Source organism: Salvelinus sp. IW2-2015, linkage group LG1 (genome assembly GCF_002910315.2).
Source record: "Salvelinus sp. IW2-2015 linkage group LG1, ASM291031v2, whole genome shotgun sequence".
Classification (NCBI taxonomy): Eukaryota; Metazoa; Chordata; class Actinopteri; order Salmoniformes; family Salmonidae; genus Salvelinus; species Salvelinus sp. IW2-2015.
Window position 1 is genome coordinate 50,837,413 of NC_036838.1, and position 24,954 is coordinate 50,862,366.

Sequence of the window (24,954 nt, forward strand, 5' to 3'; positions counted from 1 at the left end):
CTTCAGTTAGAAGGTTCTGTTTTAATGAACTGGCAAAGTGACACTGTATCCAAATATTTTTCCTGAGCCTGAGCCTTTTCTTTACTGACTGGGTAAGTTTTCAACAACATTATTTTGCCTATCAAGTCCTTTTCCAATCATTGACCATGAATGGACKAAAAAAATAAGGAAAGGAATCATCTTGTCTTTTAACCCCGTCCCTCCCCTTAACTCTAACCCAGCCGATAGGACAGTGTACTGTAACTCACTCAGGCATGAGGTACTGCTCCAACACAGCCACGGTGGGGGCGGTGGCAGGTAGCTTGGTGAGGGCCATGATGTGTTGAAAGGTGATGTCTGTCTGTGTGCTGATGTCTACCACCTGGGTGTCTGAGGCAGGGATGGAGGGTTTGGGGCGGGGGGCCCGGCGAAGCACCTGGACCATGATGGGCTCCTTGGCCGTGCGGAAGACCTCCACTGCCTGGTCATGGGTGGCCTTGGACAGGTCCTTCCCATTCACCTGCACACACAGATGAGACAGGATATGGTTAACTATAGAAGAACAGCGTTAGGTGTCTGGATTTGACTTTGAAAAGTATTTATTTTTCAGTGGCTATATGACAGTTTGCTTGTACACAGCACACTGTTGTAACACACACACACACACACACAGAGTAAATGAGGGGATGAGACGTACTTAAATCACACTATTAATCTCTCTCTATTGCTTCCCCCATCTCTCATGTTCACAAGCTGGGGTTTATTGTAAGTAGATGGATACAATACATCCCCAAGATGATACAAAATCCCTCATGCTACATAAGCCCTGATATCATCATATTGTAGAAGATTACACCATTAGATCACTGGATGAGTGTGTCTGTGGATTTCCACAAAAATCCAGGAGGAGAGTATTCCAGTTTGACAGTTGTGTGTGATAATGTATTACTGCCTCAGTCTGTTTGACAGGGTCACAGCATGACCAAGCAGAATAGGACGTTAATTAGGACTGAGCCCCTCTTTAATTAATCAAGAAGAAGAACCTGACCTCCACTCAGAGATTAGCTGCTATGCCAGGCTGCTGCAGTATGTTAACCTGGGGAGATTATTTTGAGCAGCAGGCCGGACTGCAGTGTCACACAGAAGAAGCTAGTTAAACCTCTTAGCGCTAGGGGTCAGATTATTATATATATTTTTTAAATAACGTACCCAACGTAAACGGACATTTTCTCTGGCCCAGATCGTAGAATATGCATATAATTTACAGATTAGGATAGAAAACACTCCAAAGTTTCCAAAACTGTCAAAATATTGTTTGTGAGAAAAATAATACTTATTCTGCAAGCGAAATCCTGAGAAAAAGTAACCCGGAAGTGATTTAAAAAAWATATATATATATTTGTTTCCTGGCCTGTCTAACCTCCATTTAAAGGGGTATCAACCAGATTCTTTTTCCAATGGCTTCCTCAGGCTGTGACCAGGCTTTAGACATAGTTTTCAAGCTTTTATTTTGAAAAATGAGCGAGATGTTTCAAAAGAGGTCAGGTGTCCTCTGAATATTTCCTGCGACCGTGGGAGGAGCTCACCATTTTCCTTTTCTCTCTTAATGAATAGGTTATGCTCCGGTTGAAATATTATCGATTATGTTTGTTAAAGACAACCTGAGGTTTGATTATAAAAAACATTTTAAATGTTTCTACGACCATTTCGGATACTTTTTGCGATTTGTCGAACGGAACACAGCTTTTGTTTTCTCAAAATAATGCGCAACCCAAATGGTGTTTTTTTTGTGATAAAAGTAATATTTATCGAACAAAAATAAGATTTGTTGTGTAACTGGGAGTCTCGTGAGTGGAAACGTCCGAAGATTATCTAAGGTAAGCGATTKATTTTATTGCTTTTCACACTTTCGTGACCATGCTAATTTGMGGCTAGCTGATGTAGCATTGAAAGCTACACTCACAAAAGCTTGGATTTCTTTCGCTGTAAAATATATTTTCAGAATCTGACACCATAGGTGGATTAACAACAAGCTAAACTGTGTTTTTGTATATTTCACTTGTGATTGCATGATTATAAATATTTTTGAATTTGGCGCCCTGCAATTCAGCGGTTGTTAGGAAAGTGAACCCGTATTCGGTATCCGTAGATCAGAGAAGTTAAATTGGGATGAGCCACTAAAGTCAATCCCCTCAGCCTTCTCAATCCTTATAATGAAGAGGATGTGTCATTGTATCTCATTAGGGATTTACCGTTTGTTATACATGCATTGTTTAGGTTGTTACATAATAGTCAAAACAGTATAGGACAATATTATTTCATTAAAACGTGTAGTTTTTACGTGACAAAACATGACAAAGAAAGAACACTGAGAACTGTGTAGCCTACATGTTCACCAGAGCAAAAATCCTAGACCAAACCCTAACCCCCAAACAGAACAGACAAAACAACAAGACAGGAGTGAACTTCATTAAGATGTCAGGAAGAGAAGACAGCACCACACGAGATGGGCTGTCCTCCTGCTAGCAGTGCTGCACGGCACCCTGGGTCAGCAGCTTGCCTCTCTTCTCGGCTTATCAGGCCTCTCCCAGAACCTTCGTCAGTTCCACTCTCAAATTCCGCAGCATTTGGAATTTGTTTGCTTGTGATTCCTGGACGTGTGAGAGCTTTGATAGGATCTGAGGCCGGGGGCTCTTCTCATTTCAGAGGCTGGCCACGCTCTCCTCTCCCCCTGCCTGCTCTCCACAAACACAGGCCAGGGCCAAGATAGCCCACTGTGGGCTCACTGAGAAGACTGATGTCCAGGTGTATAACTCTGGAGCTCATTAGACATGTTCTCTCTCTCTGGATTCATTTTCTGAAAAGRGTGGAATTGGTTGATACGGTTACTGTTTCCTCTTGCCATATTTGTCTCATTCTAATTCACAGCAGAAGTTTCAGGCTTAACTGGGATGCTGTAGAACAGGGACAGCAGCAATGTCAACCCTGTCCCTGTGACTTAATCATGGCATGTGTGCCATCCTGGATTCTGATTCCAGTCTGGCTGTGCTTGTATCTAATACCTATTATAATAGCCCCAATTCCAAGTATTTTGGAGAATTTGCCAACTTTCTATGGTAAATTGCCAAGTGCTTTGTGGTAATACTTGTATCTTAGAATGTGCTCCATGCTAAGACATCACCACAGAGCACTGAGCTGTGAGTGTGTGTGTGTGTGTGTGTGTGTGTGTGTGTGTGTAAGGAGGAGGAGGGGACATTGTGCACTTCAACTTTGAAGCGGTTATGTGCTCACTAATAACCAGAGAGGATTAACGCTAATCCCAGCCTAGAGGATAATTGTATCATCTCAAATGAGTTCAATTTCCACTTCTCCAACGTCACAATTTGGCCAAAAGTAATAACTTCCATTTACATTTTGCATTTAATAATTGAGAGAAAATGGAATGAGAAGAGATGTGCTGAATCATTACGAAATTGAAATAATAAAAAAATATTAATGTGAGGACGAGTGCTGAGAGGCTTTGGAGACGTTTGGCAAACACACATAGGCTATAAACAAAAAAGTAAAAACAAAGTTCCGCTGTCTCTCTCTGTTCATTTCTCTGGGTTAGCAGAGTCTTGTCTGTGTGGCCGTCCCTTTCTCAGACAGGCCCGTTTGCCCTGTAATCCCAGTTGTCCTTGAAGGCAGTGACCCGGAGACAAAGCCAGGCCCCTCCAGGAGAGCTGGAGCATTCCGCGTCCCACGGCCTCCATTCACCACCACCCTCACCGCTGACATGGCACGGCCTAGTGCAGTGCCCTAATAAAAGACCCACAGCACTTCCAAACATTATGCACAGCTCGCTATAGCGCCGTTCTAGCGAAATCACATACCTTTTAACCCTTTATCTTCAAAGAGTCAAAGCATTCACATTTGTTTGTCGGGAATAAATCTGGGAATACTCTTTAAACTGTAATGAACAGCAGTTAATTACTTTTTATCAGTAGAAAAAAATCCACCTACTTCAAAAATGTTTTCACCTGCAAAGTTAACATTAGCATTATGCCAAGCACTAGAATCTGTGTTCTGTTGACAGAAAGCAGCAAAGAGTGACATGTAGAATGACTGTGTAAACCTTTCATACAGCCCTCCTTCAGTGAAGGGTCTCGTAAATCCAATGTAATGACAAGAGGGCAGTGAGCTCAGCTCTGCTCCCTGTTCAAAGAATACCAATGAGGTCTGAATCATATGCCATGTGTATTTCTGACTGTCCAGACACTAAGGGTCATTCCTTTGTTATTCACACCCCGTTTTCTTCCATTTCGACATCACATCAGATCACTGGTTCAGACTCTAGAGGGGATTGTCTCCTTTCGAAAGCCTCATAATAATACACCATTTGAAAGGAGTCCGAGATGGCATGAAACAGCAGACTAAATGTTCTGAATTTTATCATTGGCCATAAAATGAGCTGAATGTTGGACCTCAGACATGTGATAGAGATGTCTGTCTCTGTCTCGTCCTGGAGGTAATGAGGAACACAAATTAACAGCCCAGCCACCCTCCCTTAACCTTACTCACCCCCAAATAACCATGGAATGCAAAAAAAATCCAGATTGAGACTTTAGCATGAAGGCAGCAGGTGTGTGTGTAGTGTGTGTGTGTGTGTGTGTGTGTGAGTGAGTGTGCGTATATCAGCCTCTCCCTGATTGCTGACCTGCTGCCAAATAGGCATATCTGTCAATTTGTGAGAAAAGTAACTTTCATTCTAGCCCAATACTGTAGCTGTGGGCTGCCTTAAGAGAACTCAAATCATGTGGAAGAAACGTCAACAGCACCAAGTGGAGGTGTAGAACTTTCTGAGTATTATTGATGAAAATATTATATTGGAAAGGCTTTACGAAAACTACAGATTTGAGCCAAGGCATACAATGCAACATGTTAGACTTATCTCTTATATAGTTGTTCATGCTCCAACTAATCTTTCTTAATTAAAGAAGAGTACATAATTAAAGAACAACTGTTTCTTTTCCTTTAGGCGATGCAGTCAGTGAGGTGAATGAAGTGGAAACGGCCAGGTAAAGAAGTTGCCTTTCAACAGTGGGTAGGCAGGAGAGCCCTGGGAACCTCTGTTTATATAGACACTTGTTCAGAAAGGACCATGAGTGGCGCTCACTTCTCTCTCTAAAGTCTCTCTTTATGGTTCAATACACCTCTTAAGAAAATTCTTCAAAGTCTGAATTTATTTTAACAGAGAGAGGAAGGGCTGACGTGATAGAGAGAGTGGAGGGAGGCTTGACGGCTTAGTTTCAGGGGTCCTATAGCTGCTTGAGTGGCAGTGGAAGTGTTTTCTCAATGTGGGTTAATTCAGTTCCCAACTACAGTTAATCCCTTCTTTTATTTCACGTTTAAAAATGTTCAACAAAAAAGCAGTACGGCTTGGTGAGCTTGTTAATGGTCTCATTCTGAGTGTGTGTGGTTTGTGTGTTTTTTTCTTCTTTTGACTGACTGTGGGGAACGTCTTTCAATTTCTGAGAGTTAAAAACACAGCCGTCTTTATTTACTGCAGCAGGCAGGTTTACAGAGGATTACAGAACAAATAGCGAGAAACTAATTTCGCTAATAAGCACGGCGGGCTGAAAAAGACACTACTGATTACTTTCTCTTAATCTGATATAAGCATGGGATATTCTGTTATCCACAGTAGATCAATAGAATACCCAGAATCACTTCCTTTAGGCATTCTGCTGCCTTCCTCTTAATGAGCTCAACGTAAGGTGCTAATCAAGAAGGGCTTTCCTAGTTTCCCACACTGATGAAACAAGCACCTTTTACTTACAATTTGAACAACGGTTTTAACTGAGATGACTGAAAATTGCTCTGAACCAGGCTGTGCTGTGTGACATTGGTTTACACTGGTCAGGATAGAACATCTGGCCGCGAGGTCGAGTCTGTGTGTTATCCTCATGGATAACATGAGGATGGGAGTGGAGTGTGCTTGCTGGCAGTATACCACAGCAGTCTCCGACTCTGTCTGCCTCTATATGTTGCTGCACAGTGAAGGCAGGAGATGGAGACAAAAGGGGAGCGAGGGATTGACCCAGTGGGGTAGTAATCACTGGCAGTGGGGCTGGGACCCAGGTCTCTGTCACCCTTCACTATCTCCCTCTGCTGGCTCACAGTCACCAGTACCAAGTCCCTGAGCTGCAGCCCAGCAGCAGCAGCAGCAGCAGCAGCAGCAGCAGCACACACAGGCTCATCTCTCCACACACCCCCTGTGAGGACTGACAGCTGATCATATTTTACTCCAGCAGGCAGCATCTCCTGTTAGCTCTACCATAATTTACCCAGGACGGCTTCATCTCAGATGATATAGTAGTACACTCAGAGAAACAGCTGCTGTGTGTGTAACCCATGCCTTCCTCTCTCAATCATCTCAGAAAGCCAGGACACAAACTACAAACACACCCAATCAAAATAAACTTGTCTGTTTAAATGACAGTGACTAATGGCATCAAGCCGTATCCTGCAGGGATCGCAGCAGGGCTACAGGAGCCYCCTGGGCATCCTCATCTCCACACAGGGAATTAAAGCTCTGGGTCCCAGGTGGCCCCCACAGTAAAAGGTAGAACAAAAACACACAAGAAATGAAAATAAGAACACGAGGGTCAGTTCCAATACCATACTTACAATGTGCAGGGATACTGGAGTTATAGAGATAGATATGTTTAAGCGTAAGGTGACTAGGCATCAGGATATACACTACTGCTTGCCGAACATCTCATTCCAAAATCATGGGTATCAATATGGCGTTGGTTCCCCCTTTGCTGCTATAACAGCCTCCACTCTTCTGAGAAGGCTTTCCACTAGATGTTGGTACATTGCTGCAAGGACTTGCTTCCAGTCAGCCACAAGAGCATTAGTGAGGTCGGCCACTGATGTTAGGCGATTAGGCCAGGCTTGCAGTCGGCATTCCAATTGCTCCCAAAGGTGTTCAATGGGGTTGAGGTCAGTGCACTGTGCAGGCCAGTCAAGTTCTTCCACACCGATCTCGACAAATCATTTCTGCATGGACCTTGTTTTGTGCACGGGGGCATTGTCATGCTGAAACAGGAAAGGGCCTTCCCCAAACTGTTACCACAAAGTCGGAAGCACAGAATCGTCTAGATTGTCATTGTATGCTGTAGCATTAAGATTTCTCTCCACTGGAACTAAGGGGCCTAGCCCAAAATATGAAAAACAACCCCAGACCATTATTCCTCCTCCACCAAACTTTACAGTTGGCACTATGCATTGGGGTAGGTAGCGTTCTCTTGGCATCCGACAAACCCAGACTCGTCCATCGGACTGTCAGATAGTGAAGCGTGATTCATCACTCCAGAAAATGCGTTTCCACTGCTCCAGAGTCCAATGGCGGCCACTCCAGCCGATGCTTGGCATTACGCATGGTGATCTTAGGCTGCACACGGCCATGAAAACCCATTTCATTAAGCTCCCGATGAACAGTTCTTGTGCTGACATTGCTTCCAGAGGCAGGTTGGAACTCGATACGTGTTGCAACCGTGGACAGACAATTTTTATGCGCTACTCGCTTCAGTGGTCCCGTTCTGTGGGCTTGTGGCTTGTGGCTGAGCTGTTGTTGTTCCTAGATGTTTCCACTAAACAATAACAGCACTTACAGTTGACCGGGGCAGCTCTAGCAGGGCAGAAACTTGAAGAACTGACTTGTTGGAAAGGTGGCATCCTATGACGGTGCCACATTTAAAGTCACTGAGCTCTATAGTAAGGCCATTCTACTGCCAATGTTTGTCTATAGAGATTGCATGGCTATGTGCTCAATGTTATACACCTGTCAACAACGGGTGTGGCTGAAACATCTAAATTCACTCATTTGAAGGGGTGCCCACATACTTTTGAGAGTAGCAGCAGCATATATGATGATTGTATGTGTGCATGCATTTTATGTGTGTGTTGGAGTGTCAGTGTGCGTGAGTGTGTAGACTTCTGTGAGTGTGCATACACAGTGACATTTTTTAAATAAATACAAGGGTCAACTCAGATAGTCCGTGTAGGCATTTTGTTAGCTATTTAGCAGTCTTATAGCTTGGGGATAGAAACTGTTCAGGAGCCTGGTGGTGTCAGACTTGATGCACCTGTACCACTTGCCATGCAGAAGCAGAGAGAACAGTCTATGGTTTGGGTGGCTGGAGTCTAACGATTTTCCGGGCCTTCCTTTCACACCGCCTGATATAGAGGCGGATGGCAGGGAGCTTGACCCTAGTGATGTACTTGGTTGTCCTCACCATCCTCTGTAGCGCCATGCGATCGAGAGCGGTGCTGTTGCCATAGCAAGCAGTGATACAGCCAGTCAAGATGCTCTCAATGGTGAAGCTGTAGAACTTTGAGGATCTGAGGGGCCCATGCCAAACTTTTTCAACTTCCTGAGGGGGAAGAGGCGCTGTCAAGGCTTCTTCACGACTGTGCGTGTGGACCATTTAAAGTCCTTAGTGATTTGAACCCTGAGGAACCTTAAGGTCTCGATCCGCTCCACTGCAGCGCAGTTGATGTGGATGGGGGCGTGCTCGCCACCCCGTTTCTTGTAATCCACGATCAGCTCCTTGGTTTTACTGACGTTGAGGGAGAGGTTGTTTTCCRGGCACCACACTGCCAGGTCCCTGACCTCCTCCCTGTAGGCTTTCTTAGGCCTGATCACCGGCAATGATATCATCAAAGTTATCAGCAAAGTTGATGATGGTGTTGGAGTCGTGCGTGGCCACACAGTCGTGGATGAACAGGCATTACAGGAGGGGACTAAGCACACACCCCTGTGGGGCCCCTGTGTTGAGGGTCAGCATTGCAAAGGAAGTCCATGATCTAGTTGCAAACGGAGGTGCTCAGTACTAGGGTCCTAAGCTTGGTGACTGGTTTTGAGGGTACAATGATGTTGAACATTGAGCTGTAGTCAATGAACAGCATTCTCATATAGGTATTCCTCTTATCTAGGTGGGTGAGGGCAGTGTGGAGTGCAATTGAGATTGCGTCGTCTATGGATGTGTTGGGGTTGTATGCAAATTGGAGTGAGTCTAGGGTGTCTGGAACGATGGAGTTGATGTGTGCCGTAACCAGCCTTTCAAAGCACTTCATGATTACAGATGTGAGTGCTACAGGGCGGTAATCATTGTAGCATGAAGCCTTCGAGTTATTGGGAACAGGAATGATCGTAGTCATCTTAAAACATATGGTGAATACATACTGGGACAAGGAGATGTTGAAAATGACCGTGAATATGCCTGCCAGCTGATCTGCACGTGCTCTGAGAACSCGCCCTGAAATACCGTCCGGGCCCGCGGCCTTGCCAGTGATCACCCAGTCCTCTGGTTCGGTGGGTGTTATTGTTGATGCATAAAATGTGTTGAATTCGTCTGGTAGAGAGGTATGGTTGGGCAGATCAAGGCTCCGTAATGGACTGTAGTCCCTGCCACAGCCACGGCCGTCGGAGCCTGCATAATATCACCACACTTTATTCCTATATTGTCCTTTTGCTAGTTTTGATGACTCTGCAGAGATCCTAACGGGACTTGTTGTACTTGTTCCTGTCCTCAGCCGTTGCCTCAGGGTTGTCTGCGATAGCCCTGTGTGCGGTAGCCCTGTCAGTGAGGGGCTCCTGGTGAATAGCAGCTCAGACACATAATGAGGAATAATGACCCTCTAGCAAAATGGCCCCCGCATCTTTGTGTGCTTTAATAAGTGCTTAAACCCCTCTCTCTCTGTTGAGATGGTTTATTCATGACAGTGTATTACAGACAGACACAGGGGACACATTGGGGTATTCTAGGGTAGGCCTAGAATGGTTCTCTCTTAATCATGTCATATCACTACCAACTACATTACCAGTCTCTGGGTTTGTACATAAGGCTCCAATGAAAGAGATGTGTAACCGTAAATGAACAGTTACCATCCACAGTGCAGGAATGAGTTTTGTTTTGAGAAACGAATGCAAACAGAAGTACACAAGCACATTTACTTGATAGCAAGAGGTGAAGCTACCAAACGCATTACAATGATTCTGAATAGTTTATAGGCCTACAATGGGTGATTGTTTTGAACAAGACAATATAAATGTAATAGCTGAGAAGAAAGGTGGCTTGTATTGTTCATCTCTCTGGGTGTTTCTGTCCACATACAGAATCACAGAGTTGAGGAAATATTATGTCCTCATAAAAGGAAGCGTCACACCTGTGTCTGTCTGTCTGTCTTCCCACACTGTAATCTGTGACCCAATATGGGTCCAAATGATGTCAATCTATTTCAGGATACTGCCGGGCCTTTGTGGCAAATGTAATAATCTTCATGTCATTGTTATAACCTCCAGTGTTGTATTTCTATCGGCCTGGTAGAGTGCAGCCAGAGACCACCTCATGTCATTCCAGAGAGTAAATGAAAAATAATGCTTCACAATAACCACTCAGAAAGCAGCAAAACATGACCAACCAGCTACTGTACAAGTACGCCATACTGAGAGTTCAAACTGCTATGATACTGTCTATCAGTTGTGTTTCCATGTCTGACACTATGGGTACATTTACACCTCCTTCTTCGCAGTGTTATAGTGATTAGCAATCAATTCTCTCTCTGTCTTTAGTGCATTGTATAACTTGTTTCAGAGTGTGTTTGTGGTGTCTGTGCTGTTATATCTACATATGGTGTCTGTGATCCTCAGTGCCATCCTCAGGCTTGACGGAGGAACGGGGGACATGGGCTGGTGCGAGGAGGAGCGCTCCCCTGTGGCTGCTTGCCACCTGCTACAGTGTTGAACAGATGTGGAGGCACACCAGGGTGAACCTGCCTGTTATTAAACACAGTGTAGTGGGCTCCTCCAGCCATCCCATCAGCATAGCCTGCTTTGTCTCCCCACTCCGCCTCTGTCAAGCCTCATTACCAGGAGAGGGGGAGAGGGGGAGAGCCATCCTGGAGCTCCAGATGTCATGCTGCTTTAATGACAGGGGTCCTGACAGTGGGTGTCAGAGCCATGTTGGACAAATATTTCATCTCATTCTCTTCTGTCCGGCTGAAGGAAGACATGCTTAAGCGTTTTTGTAACAAGGCCAATTTTCATATACTTTTGATGAATATCAGAATATTTTGAAGTGAAAAATATTGCCAACAAGGGGTCCAATAGTATCTCACAGTTGTCTCAGATCACAAATGCATGGAATCTGTTTGTGCCAATCTCTTTCTTTKCTCACAAACCCTCCCTCTATAACGAGCTGTAAAGATGACACAGTCAAGCAGCAGTGAAAACGTTGATGAGGCCAGCTCCCGTCTGGATCGGAGCTTGAATGGGGGGCTTGTGTTGGAGCTCTCATTAAGCCCTGGGTCTTCTATGAAACACAGACAGGCGCCAGGACCATTACAGGCCACTTGTGGAGAGATTAAGAGCCGTCGGTCAGACAGGACTGTCAGACAGTTTCCAGCTCCCTACCTTCACTGCCCTGACAAAAGCAGCAGAGCTTGCATCTCTGCATGGCACTTACCTTTCCAGCTGTGAGGATTGAGCATGGGGTTCAGGCTGTTCTAGGGGTCAAGTTTACATAGAGGGGGGACTGAGACACTCCCTCCCTCCCATACCTAGCCTGCCCTGCTCAAAGCTCTAATTATCTGTACTTCTTCTCCCTTCAGGCTGCCTTTCATGCTGCTTACTAATACTCTTTCCTAAACAGAGGCTTTTCAAAGGGTTTCTTCATTGAAATCAATGTCATAACTGATCTTCACATATTTGGCAGAGTACAGAAGATTTTTTGTTAAGTAGATGGTTTAAAAGACATGACTCAAACATGATCTGTTAAGCCTTTTTTGTAGCATTTAGCTTATTGCGCTCAATTTCAAAAGAGTCAACTGAAGAGGCAAAGAAAATGATTCAACAGGGATTTCTAAACAAACTTTGTTAAAATGTCATTCTTAGTAGAGATGACACTCCCATAAGACCGGAGATTCGTACCCATAACTGACTAGAAGGACAGCAATGCTGTCCCTGTCTGGGAGCAGTAGGTGTGTCTAAACAGTGAGAAAGAGAGAGAGTAGCAGGGAGTGTTGAGGATCAATAAACCCCCACGGAGCTGTGTGTGTGTGTGTGTGTGTGTGTGTGTAGCGTGGTGTGGGCAGTGTTCCAGGCACCCTGATCTAGAGGATCTGTGTGTATTATCAGTAGATGAAACGGGCGTGCTGCCTGATCCCCAATGTATCCCTTCCTAGGTCTCCCTGATACAGACAACACAGACCACCCTGATCTCTGTCTACAACCACAGCTCCAGCCCCATAGGATTCATTTAACAGGCGCGAGGGCAAACACACACACACACACAACCTTTTGAACTCTCCCATAAGGTGGCCACATGGCACTGTCTGGCACATGCCTACCTGAACCTGGGCATGCATGCAGACAGACAGATGCACGCATGCATGCACTCACACACGGAAAGGCCCCGAGGTCTGATCCACGGATTGGAATAATGGAGAGACTGAAGCCATGTGAAGATATATGCTGGCAGTGAAAAGACTGTTTACCCACATCCAACTGACACAGGAGTAGGACAATAAAAGAACCACCGTAAAAATAACCATAATGTTCTGAAAATGAATTATTTTAAAGACACGTTGGCAGATCATTGGAAGCCTGAGACCACCCTCCCTGTCACAGTACAGGTCCTGTTCTAACAGGAAGTGACCTCACCTCAACCCCGGCCTGAGGCACACTCCTCAGGACAGTGAGTGAGTGACCAAAATTAATCTGCACAACACAACACAACAATCCCATGGTTTATAAGCCACCGTCCTGCTGCCACTTACGCAAAAAGCCAGACTGTTTTACAGTGCAACGAAGGTTAATCGAATCGCTAATATTTTCCTTTACTGGTAATGTCACATTGAGATGATGCTTAATCTTTTATCCAGCAGAGTGGCCCGGGGAAACCAAGGCTGACAACATCCTTCTTTATTTATTTTGTTTATCATTCAAGTCAAGGTGCATCAATACAAAAAGATGTATCAAGTTGAAAGGCATGTAAGCATTCTCTGTGTGATCGGGGAGGAAACAAGGGAGGGAGGTTGCTGATGGGCTAGTCTGAGGTTAGCTCCCACTGATGAATAGGGTTTGATGTGAAACACGGAGCAGCCGAGCGGCTTTGTATGCTCTGCCTGGCTCAGTCTGGTCAGGTGGCTCTCCCTCCAGGTAGGAGTAATGGGCAAGACGGAGGGAAGAAGGGAGCCATAAGACAAACAGTAGGACTCCACCAGCTAACAGCCTGCTAACAGCCAGCTAACAGCCAGCTAACAGCCAGCTAACAGCCAGCTAACAGCCAGCTAACAGCCAGCTAACAGCCAGCTAACAGCCTGCCAATCAACAGTAATTGACAGGGAGAATGACAGCCTGGCTGTGGCTGGAGATGGAGAGGAACAAAGGAACTCGCTGCCTCCCTCTAGTACCATCTTCTTGCTGTCATGTTTTTTTGTAGGGGGTTGGTGGGTGAAAACATGAAATGGAGAAGAAGATGGGGTTGTCTGGTCCCATCACATCAGCTGTTTGATTTACCCAAACCCAGAATCCATTTACCATCACACAAACATACCTCTTCCTTACCAGAGTCCTCCAGTCAGGGCAAAACCTTTTAGTCATTTTGAACCAGACCTGCAATGATCAAAGCAGGGTGATTTGCAGACACAATACTGAGACAGGGCCAGGGCTGTCATCTCTCACTAATGGGAACAGAACAGCTTCTTAGGGAACAATAAGGGAAATCCACACAGAGCTTGCTCATTAACTTCACTTAAATAGCCACCATGCAGCCTGCCACACAGCAGCACCCTGCTCACTAAATGGGTATGTAATATGCTGACAACACTCAGCTGGTGCCCTTCAAGGAAGAACAGAGACAAAAACCCAAAGCTAGAAAACATTACTGGGGTTTTGCTCATAAGACTAAACCCCAGTCTGTCAGTCAGACACTTGGAGCTAAAGCCTTGTCTGCTGACAAAATCTGTAGTTGTGTTCTTACTAATACATTGGTAGTGCATACCTGCTTTAAGATGAATATCTCTTAGCACTTTTTTTTCTATCTAGAACCTAAAAGGGTTCTTCGGCTGTCCCCATAGAAAACCCTTTGAAGAACCATTTTTGGTTCCAGGTAGAACCCTTTTGAGTTTCATGTGGAACCCTTTACACATAGGGTTCTACATGGAACCCAAAATAGTTCTACCTGGAAATAAAAAGGGATCTACCTGGAACCAAAATGGTTCTCTGTTGAGGACAGAAGAACCCTTTTGGAACCCTTTTTTCTACGAGTGTAATAATCGRATTGTATAGTGAAGAAGATAATGAAGAAGTATGTGTACACTAGAGGGAATGGTCATGTTTGATCTGAATAACCCCCTTCTGGCCACAAAGGAAACTACACATCAGTGTATCTTTCCGATCATAAGATAATAAAAAATAAAAAGATGGAGTCAGCAATGAGGGACTATCTACATTTTATAAATGAAGCTATGTTCTCCCTGCCTGACAGAATTAGTACTTTTATTAGGCATAGCAGCAGCAGCAGCAGCTACCGTACACGCTTGTTCCTATTAGGTTCATCTGAGGACAGAGGGGATGTAGATTGACTGGACCTTGAAGAGCCATATGGTTCCCTACTCTACCATTCCCTTTTATTCCTGGTACCCCACTCTACCATTCCCTTTAATTCCTGGTACCCCACTCTACCATTCCCTTTAATTCCTGGTACCCCACTCTACCATTCCCTTTAATTCCTGGTACCCCACTCTACCATTCCCTTTTATTCCTGGTACCCCACTCTACCATTGCCTTTTATTCCTGGTACCCCACTCTACCATTACCTTTTATTCCTGGTACCCCACTCTACCATTCCCTTTAATCATGGTCTTGGTGACCAGAGCACAAGTCCCAGGCTGTACAATGTCCAAGTGATCTTCTTCAACGTCGGTATTACAGTATACTGGAACAGAAGTAACTACCTTTCATAAAAAACTGAAATGTGTGCTTGATGGCTAGTATTACATTTATTTTCTGAAGGCTATATCTTCTCCATACAAATCAAGGGTGCTTTTTTCCCCCTCACAGCCTCAGTTTGTCGGGGCATGGACTCTACAAGGTGTAAAAAGCGTTCCACAGGGATGCTGAACCATGTTGACTCCAATACTTCCCACAGATGTGTCAAGTTGGCTGGATGTCCTTTGGGTGGTGGACCATTCTTGACACACAGTAAACTGTTGAGCATGAAAAACTCAGCAGCGTTGCAGTTCTTGACACAAACCAGTGTGCCTGGCACCTATTACCATACCCTGTTCAAAGGCACTTCAATCGTTTGTCTTCCCCATTCACCCTCTGAATGGCACACATACACAATCCATGTTTCAATTGTCTCAAGGCTTAAAAATCCTTCTTGAACCTGTCTCCTCCCCTTCATCTACACTGATTGAAGTGTAGATGACATCAATAAGGGATCATAGCTTTCACCTGGTCAGTCTATGTAATGGAAAGAGAAGGTGTTCTTAATGTTTTGTATACTCATTGTATCTAAACATAGGGACAAGGGATGATTCATTCCTCATTGATAAATTAACTTTGTTCAAAACAACAAACAATTGTTTACATGAATCAAATACCTATACAACACTTCTTGTCTATTATCATAGTGAAACATCTGCAGTCTAAGCACTTTAGTGTTAAACAAATTTTAAACGGAAGTGAGCGAGGGGTTAAAGTCAGAAGTGGCTGAGTCGGGAGTCACTTGACAATGAGGTGGGTTATGATCAGCACACACTAACAGACACATTCAGAGAGCTGTCAGCTCTCCCTCAGTCCTCCTTTATCAAGACCTCCTCACCACCGCTCCGTGACCTCGCGCCCAGAGTTCACACGACTGCAACACCAGTGGGGATCCAGCTTGCCAGCCAGGCAGCCACAACAGCACTCTACTACACTACTATACTCCAACCCTGTCACTCAATCTGCCCTAGCCACACTGGCATCAAACCAACAGAGGCCAATGCAAAGAAAAAACACCAAACTACAACACAAAGCCAACACATCTACAACCTCTACAACCACATCAAACTGAATCCCAGCTAGTGAATAAATCAGTACTTACAAGACGTAATGCAAAAGTATGACCTTGAATCACCACATTCAATACATTAACTTTGCAGTAGACAACGAAACATCTGTAGAACCTCTACACTTTGAGTTGACATCAGCAGTGATTCAACAGCCCTGAAAGTTCAGCTGTTCAGAAGAGGGCAGAAGTGGCTTGGTTACATTACCTGGCAGACTTCATAGAGTAGTTTGTATTGCTCCTCAGGCTTCTGCAGGGTACAGAGGCTGCATCCCATGGTGGAGGAATCTCACCATACAGTCTTGCTCTCCAGTCAGCCAGGCCAGTTGTCTCTCTCTCTGGGCTGCTGGCTCACATGGAGCTGCTGACCAGGCTGCTCCGTCTCGCAAACTCACCCAGGAAATAGCTGAAAGGATTTACATGAAGGCAGTGCAGCCAGTCATGCACGCGTGTCCTGAGTGTGTGTCTGAGTAGGAGTAAGCACGCTCTACTCTGTCTCTCACTAACTCACTCCCTCCCTCACTCTGAGCCAGCGCCTCGCCTCACCCCATATACACCCCCTCATGCATATTAAGCAGCCGCTCATTGAATAATCATGAGGGACTGCCCCAATACGATGGGTTGAGCTAACCGCAGACTATGTCAGTGGAAGTTTTATTAATTAACAATAATTACGCCTATTGTGCTGGGGACAAAATGAGTGACATGGAGGCTTTTTGTAGTCACTGCAAACAAACATGATTTCCTCTTATGGGAGCAAGGAGATCTTGTCAGTCTTAATTATTCCAGGAATTTCATTTGAATGTTTTAGCATTGTGACAATGAGCCCAGTCCCATGTGCACAGAGCCACATAAAGGCATCCATCTCCAATGTCGAATTAGACACAAAGTCCACAGAAATGCTCTATAGCTTTTTCACAAAAGAGATTGACATAAAACAAAAGAGTAGAGGGAATTTTAAATGTTTCATGCCCTGGGTTCAATTTAGGCTTTTTTTCACCATGACCTTTGTCACATTCTTTCTTAGGAAAAGCCAAACTATTCTTTCTCCTATTGGGTGGGCAGACGGACAAACAAACAAACAAATCAAATGTTTACGCTTCCTAAAACATAGAGGGAAGCTTCAGCCAATGGAGCCACTGATGGTAAGTGACATGCCATTCTCTGCATCCTCGGTGGCGTTGCCACGCTAAGTCAAAGGCTGCCCTTTCCAGCACCTGAGCTGACAATGGCTACGGCTCCAGTGTGCCAGACCTGGCATGGGTCTTGGTACCCGCTCCGGTGCCATGCAGCCATCCAAACTGTAATGCCAATTAGGGTTAGATAGTGGGGCGTCGGGTGGCCCTGCTTATTTTGATAAGGGGTGGCAGTGCCCTCCCAGAAACAGAGTGCCACTGTCGTACCCCCTCCGCCTCTGCTCCACTCACGCAGTTAGTGACACATCAGTCCGTCAAGGATGATGTCACTTGGCAGTCAGTGATCATCAAGGCCTATGTTGGGGAGTCCTGGGAGAAGGGCAACCCGCCGCTCACGTCAGTACACTGGCAAAGGTTAATAACCTATTCAGACTAATTATGTCATGAAATGACGGATTGCGTGATAAGTGCAGGTAGCCTAGCGTTTAAGAGCTTTGGGCCAGTAACTGCAAGGTTGCTGGTTTGAATCCCCAAGCTGTCTGGGTAAAACATTTGTCGATGTGCACTTGAGCAAGGCACTTAACCCAATAAAAGAAGAAAAAAATTAAATAGATTTATTTTTCGTCTCTCTGTGTTTCATATTTTTCCATTTCGGCAACATGAAAGAGAGGAGGATGGCATTGATATTTCTCTACAAGTAGAGAAACACACACACACAAACAGAAATCAGTACCATGGACAGACACATGACATTTAGCTTACATTGATTGGACTAAATTGTTTTTGGAATCTTTTAGTTGTCACTCTATTAGACTAAGCAGAGGTGATTTGATGATGTTGAAATGGTCCGGTAATAGTGGAGCCAGCTCCTGTTTTCTTTGCGATTTGCAGTAACTCTCCTGTGTCCGAAATCAATGGTTGTTTAGTAGTCCAAAAATGTCAGAGACATTAACTTGATTGACCATGTTTTCGTAACATGCAATTTGCTTAGTGGACTCCACCGGACAGAGGTTGCTCTCCGGTTTTATGATGAAACAAAGCTGTGGTTAAATTTATTCTGCCACTGTGGCTTCTTATTGTCTCAGCCTTAGGTCTATATATCACGGTGTCAAGGCATATGAACTAACAGGTTATAGATCAAACAACGCAATTATCACAACACATAGGTTGTAATTATGGCTTTTACTTGCTTGGCTTCCCCAGTGAGTTTAACCACACACCGCTACTGGCTCCTACAGGGTCGTCATTCCTGCATCTGTCAGATGTGGGGGTTATCACAAAAGGACATTATTTCAGACACTGGTAAACAGTGCTCCAGCCCATATCCCATGTCCTCTCTGCTCTCATTCATAGAGCATGCTTGGTTGTATTCATACCGGTCTACATCACATGGCTGGCTGTGTCCCTGGTGTGATGGCTGGTGTTGATAGTGGTACATGAGCACTGTGCAGGGTGTTTCCGCAGGCCAGATGTTTCCACCAATCCCTATCTGTCTGTCAGCATTGCTTCCCTCACCACTACCTCCCAGGCCTGCTCCACCATGAGCACTGGCATAGCCTAACGTAGCATCCCAGGCCTGCTCCACCATGAGCCCTGGCATAGCCTAACGTAGCATCCCAGGCCTGCTCCACCATGAGCCCTGGCATAGCCTAACGTAGCATCCCAGGCCTGCTCCACCATGAGCCTGGCATAGCCTAACTAGCATCTCAGGCCTGCTCCACCATGAGCCCTGGCATAGCCTAACGTAGCATCTCAGGCTGCTCCACCATGAGCCCTGGCATAGCCTAACGTAGCATCTCAGGCCTGCTCCACCATGAGCCCTGGCATAGCCTAACGTAGCATCTCAGGCCTGCTACACCATGGGCCATGGCGTAGCCTAATGTAGCATCCCAGGCCTGCTCCACCATGAGCCCTGGCATAACCTAACATAGCATCTCAGGCCTGCTCCACCATGAACCATGGCATAGCCTAATGTAGCAGGTGTAGAAAGACACCTGAGTGGAGTTCCCACTTCCCTTTTTCAGAGGAAATGGAAGTTAAGTTGAAAATACCGTATCCATTAAAACCGGATGTTAGCATTTTCTGGCTACTCCACATAGGCTAGCCATGGCACTGCTCCAAGGGATCCTCCTTCAGAGCAAGACAACTTCCTCCGGTGTTCATTCCATTCTATAGGATCCAGCCCTAGCCTTATCCATCTGCAGAGGTTTAACCATTGGAGGACTGGCAATGAATAATCATCCCTTTTCCCACCACGTTAGTTTTGAAACACCCAGCACGCCTTAACAGAAACAATATGATAGTATTACAGAGCTGATACTCAGGAAAACCTGTCACAGGCAAATTAAGGATGAGCTATATTTGCAGGAACTGTTATTATAATCAGTATTATAGTGTGTAGTCCAACAGCTTGTATTTAGTCCCAGTGGTCAGTGTGCTGATAGCCAGGCTTTACTGGAGCGGAGGCTACGCTCAGTGTAGTTGATCACCATGACAGCCAGTGCTATGCTAGTCTTAGCCACAGTGTTGGCCTGCCTGGGGCTGGAATGAACGGAGCAATCTAGAGAGAGAGCACACTCTCTATGCATCTCTTTCACACTATATTCAAGAATATTCAAGAACAAAGAGCACACACTCAATCTCATATAGGAACACCTGAAAGAGCAGAGAGAGCCAAAGAGATATTCACACTGGAGAATGAACCACATGACTGACAAAGAAACAATATGGATGGGATAAAGTACAGTTGAAGTTGGAAGTTTACATACACCTTAGCCAAATACATTTAAACTCAGTTTTTCACAATTCCTGACATTTAATCCTAGTAAAAATTGCCTGTTTTATGTCAGTTAGGATCACCAATTTATTTTAAGAATGTGAAATATCAGAATAATAGTAGAGAGAATTATTTATTTCAGCTTTTATTTCTTTCATCACATTCCCAGTGGGTCAGAAGTTTACATACACTCAATTAGTATTTGGTAGCATTGCCTTTAAATTGTTTAACTTGGGTCAAACGTTTCGGATAGCCTTCCACAAGCTTCCCACAATAAGTTGGGTGAATTTTGGCCCATTCCTCCTGACAAAGCTGGTGTAATTGAGTCAGGTTAGTAGGCCTCCTTGCTCACACAAGCTTTTTCAGTTCTGCACACAAATTTTCGATGGGATTGAGGTCAGGGCTTTGTGATGGCCACTCCAATACCTTGACTTTGTTGTCCTTAAGCCATTTTGRCACAACTTTGGAAGTATGCTTGGGGTTATTGTACATTTGGAAGACCCAAGCTTTAACTTCCTGACTGATGTCTTGAGATGTTGCTTCAATATATCCACATAATTTTCCTCCCTCATGATGCCATCTATTTTGTGAAGTGCACCAGGCCCTCCAGCAGCAAAGCACCCCCACAACATGATGCTGACATCCCCGTGCTTCACGGTTGGGATGATGTTCTTTGGCTTGCAAGCCTCCCCTTTTCACTCCAAATATAACGATGGTCATTATGGCCAAACAGTTCTATTTTTGTTTCATCAGACCAGAGGACATTTCTCCAAAAAGTACACTCTTTGCCCCCCCATGTGCAGTTGCAAACCGTAGTCTGGCTTTTTTATGGCGGTTTTGGAGCAGTGGCTTCTTCCTTGCTGAGCAGCCTTTCAGGTTATGTCGATATAGGACTCGTTTTACTGTGGATATAGATACTTTTGTACCTGTTTCCTCCAGCATCTTCACAAGATCCTTTGCTGTTGTTCTGGGATTGATTAGCACTTTTCACACCAAAGTACGTTCATCTCTAGGAGACAGAATGTGTCTCCTTCCTGAGCGGTATGACGGCTGCGTGGTCCCATGGAGTTTATACTTGCATACTATTGTTTGTACAGATGAACATGTGTTCAGGTGTTTGGAAATTGCTCCCAAGGATGAACCAGACTTGTGGAGGTCCACAATTTTTTTCTGAGTTCTTGGCTAATTTCTTTTGATTTTCCCATGATGTCAATCAAGCAAAGAGGCACTGAGTTTGAAGGTAGGCCTTGAAATACATCCGGAGGTAAACCTCCAATTGACTCAAATTATGTCAATTAGTATATCAGAAGCATCTAAAGCCATGACATCATTTTCTGGAATTTTCCAAGCTGTTTAAAGGCACAGTGAACTTAGTGTATGTAAACTGGAATTGTGATACAGTGAATTATAAGTGAAATAATCTGTCTGTAAACAATTATTGGAAAAATTACTTGTGTCAAGCACAAAGTAGATGTTCTAACCGACTTGCCAAAACCATAGTTTGTTAACAAGAAATGTGTGGAGTGGTTGAAAAACGAGTTTTAATGACTCCAACCAAACTGTATGTAAACTTCCCACTTCAACTGTATGTAGACTTGATTAATTAATCACAAAAATGTGACAATGAAAATAATAGCCTAATAACCTGTCTGTCACGCCCTGATCTGTTTCACCTGTCCTTGTGCTTGTCTCCACCCTCCTCCAGGTGTCGGCCATCTTCCCCATTATCCCCTGGGTACTTATACCTGTGTTCTCTGTTGCCAGTTCGTCTTGTTTGTCAAGACAACCAACGTTTTGTCTCAGCTCCTGCTTTCCTGAGTCTCTCTTTGGACGGGCGGTCTATAGGCCGGGTCACCCACCATACCACCTCCATCAACCTACGAGTGTCGGGGAACCACAGTGAGACGATCCAATTCCTGCTAATTGAGTCTCTGCAGGTTCCTGTGGTGTTGGGATTCTTTTGGCTCCAGCGACACAATCCCTTGATTGACTGGGCTACTGGAGCCATCGTGGGCTGGAGCCTGTTCTGCCAGGCTCATTGCCTGAAATCAGCTCTGCCTGCCCCGGGACGTCTTCCTGGGGGCTTGGAAATTGCCCCGAACCTCTCCACCATTCCCTCGGAGTACCAGGACCTCCGGGAGAGGTTCATTAAGGCCCGGGCTACTTTGCTTCTGCAACACCGACCGGTACCCAAGGATGTTAAGCCGGATGCGCTGGCACGCCGCTATAATCCCCGCGGCTACACCCCCGGAAGCCGAGACCTTTTCACCTGCTCCAAAATCATTAGCTCCTCTGCTGTTCGTCCTCTGTTGCCCCGTACCCTCCGTATACTTCCTACTTGTCATGTGTCTTGATGTAAATTCATGTCTCACAGCCCTTTGTCTCCTGTCTCAGCTCCTGCTTTCCCCAGTCGCTCCTTTTCTCGCTCTTCTGGTTTTGACCTTTGCCTGTCCTGACTCTGAGCCTGCCTGCCTGACCACTCTGCCTGCCCCTGACTGAGTCTGCCTTCCGTCTGGTGCCTTTGCCCCTACTCTGGATTACTGACCCCTGCCTGCTGTGACCTGTCGTTTGCCTGCTCCTGTTGTAATAAACATTGTTACTTCAACACAGTCTGCACTTGAGTCTTACCTGAAACGTGATACTGTCACTGCATTAATCAAATGACCAATTAATTTCTAGTTGCTGTGACAACAGTATACCATCGCCCGCCCTCCCCCACCACTGCGAATGGTGAGGCTGAAACATTTTGGGGTGTAAACAGACTTCAAACAGCAGCTTGATCTATGGGCTCTGGAGACAAGGAGTCCAACAGGAAGTCCCAGGCATTAGTGAGAGACAGAGACACAGTCTCCTGCCTCTACACAGGACCCAGTACCAAGTAGGACCAAGAGGTAATAATGTCATGTGTGTCACTGTAAACATCGGGGGGTTTGGCTAGAGGAAGGGGACAGGGGTTATCATGTCCCTCCCTCATTAGCTATGGGGTCCTTTGAAAGCGTGGGTCTCCTGTGCTGTGTAGCTCCCTGCTTGACTGGGTCATTTATATTCATGGTGTCTCTGTAGTGCCGCTCTGTAGCACTCTGCTCTGTAAGGGTCCCGCTGGGGCCAGTTTAACAGTTGTGTTTTTAACTACAGCAACAGATGAATCAGCAGAGGAGCGGTGCGACACTCACTGACTGGGTCTGGCTCAGAGTCACTCTCTGTCTTCCACACATTTTCTCATTATCCATCTCTCTCTTACTCTTTCTTTGTTAGACAAGTTCTCAGGATACATTTGGATTGAAGAGACCAGAAATCCCATACGTATGTGCAGTATCTCCAACAGTTATTTCACCTGTTATTACCATGATTGTGTGTCCTTCCTCAGCCTATAAACTATTGACCAAAGTTTGACAACGTCTCCATTCTACTATGATCCACTCGGATACAGATGGCATGTATTTACAAGCGCGCAGTTGACACCTGCTCAACACCCGCTCAGCTCAGACTAATTGAGGATTTACTGTGAGTGCACCAGTGTTAACAGGGTCAGTCTCAGTGCTGATCTGTGGTGCAGTTTAAACAGTGCTTTTACTGCCTGTCTGACTGCAGGGCAGAGCAGCATCTCTGTAGATCTACTAGGGTCTCTTCACCGTGCCACTGAGTTAAGTGAAGATGACCTCGGCATTTCAGCACGCCACGCTGGAAAATGTCAAGCTATCAGTCTTCCTATCTATCGGACGATTCGCCTGGGCAAAATAAGTTGTGTGAATGTCTTCCAACCTGGATTTAGTTTTTATGACCTGAGAAGATCAGAGAGAAACAGTTTTTTTTTCAGAATGTTGAGAATGGTCGGGGGTAGTGACGACGTGGCAACATGTGACGAAGGAAACAGGGGGTTTAGCAGAATGTTGAGAATGGTCGGGGGTAGTGACGACGTGGCAACATGTGAAGAAGAAAAACAGGAAACGATGACTGATAGTGATAATAGTCCAGTCCTTCTCACACGCCATAATGCTCTGTCCAGACACCAGCAGAGGTGGTGGGAGGGGTGGAATAGAGACATCTATATAAATAAATAGAAGTCTCTGGTTCCTTCCATGGCTGATGTATTCCGTGTCACCTCCCCTCCCTGCAGACATGCTAGGCCAGGCTGAGACTAGGCTGTGGAAGTAGAAAGGAGAGAGGCGTGGTCATAATCTCACAGGCTCCCACAGCGGTGTGGCCGGGTAGAGATTCAGTGGCGTCTCCCCTGAGTTGACTTGGACCTGGGCTACACCTATCATCTCCTTAATCTGTAGACAATATGAGGGATGGAGGACCCACTCTGTTCAGCACTGGCTTTATGAACAATGGAGACAGCAGGTGAACAGGTGTGAGAAAGAGGGAAAGAGAAGAAGAAGAAAAAGAAGAACAAGAACAAGGAGGAGGAAGAGCGAGAGAGAGGGGGGAGAGAGAGAGGGATGGAGTGGGGAGAGAGAGAGAGGGAGGGAGAGGGGAGAGCGAGAGAGAGGGAGGGAGAGGGGAGAGAGGGAGGGAGGGAGAGGGGGGAGAGAGGGAGGGAGAGGAGAGAGAGAGGGAGGGAGAGGGGAGAGAGAGGGGGAAGAGAGGGGAGAGAGAAAGAGAGCGATAGAGAAAGAGAGGGAGGAAGAGAGATGGTGGGTGTAAGAGGAGAGTGAGGAAGAGTGAGCAGAAGGGTGTACTTTATGGAGTTCCCCTCCCTTAAGCCTTGCCGTTGGGGCCTGTGTGTGTGTGTGTGTGGTGTCTGGTGTGTGTGTGTGTGTGTGTGTGTGTGTGTGGTGTGTGTGTGTATGTGTGTCCACCCCTAGAACAATAGTCTGTGCATAATTTATCAGACAGCTGTCAGCTCCACGTTGCTGTTGACTGTGATCCACAGATCCCCCACCAACAGAGACAGGCACCAGGGGAATCACAGTCCCCACAACCTTTTAATTTGGAGGGGAGAGCAACTAATAAT

The 24,954-nt window shown here is 45.5% G+C and overlaps 1 protein-coding gene across 1 annotated transcript in view; it reads right to left on the bottom strand.

Annotated features, from left to right (window-relative positions):
- The window catches only part of LOC111969534 (E3 ubiquitin-protein ligase PDZRN3-B-like), a 131,466-nt gene that overhangs the window by 15,165 nt on the left and 91,347 nt on the right, over positions 1-24,954 (bottom strand). Inside the window, 1 exon segment of the mRNA XM_023995718.2 lies at positions 249-499. Coding sequence (XP_023851486.1) covers positions 249-499 — 251 coding nt within the window.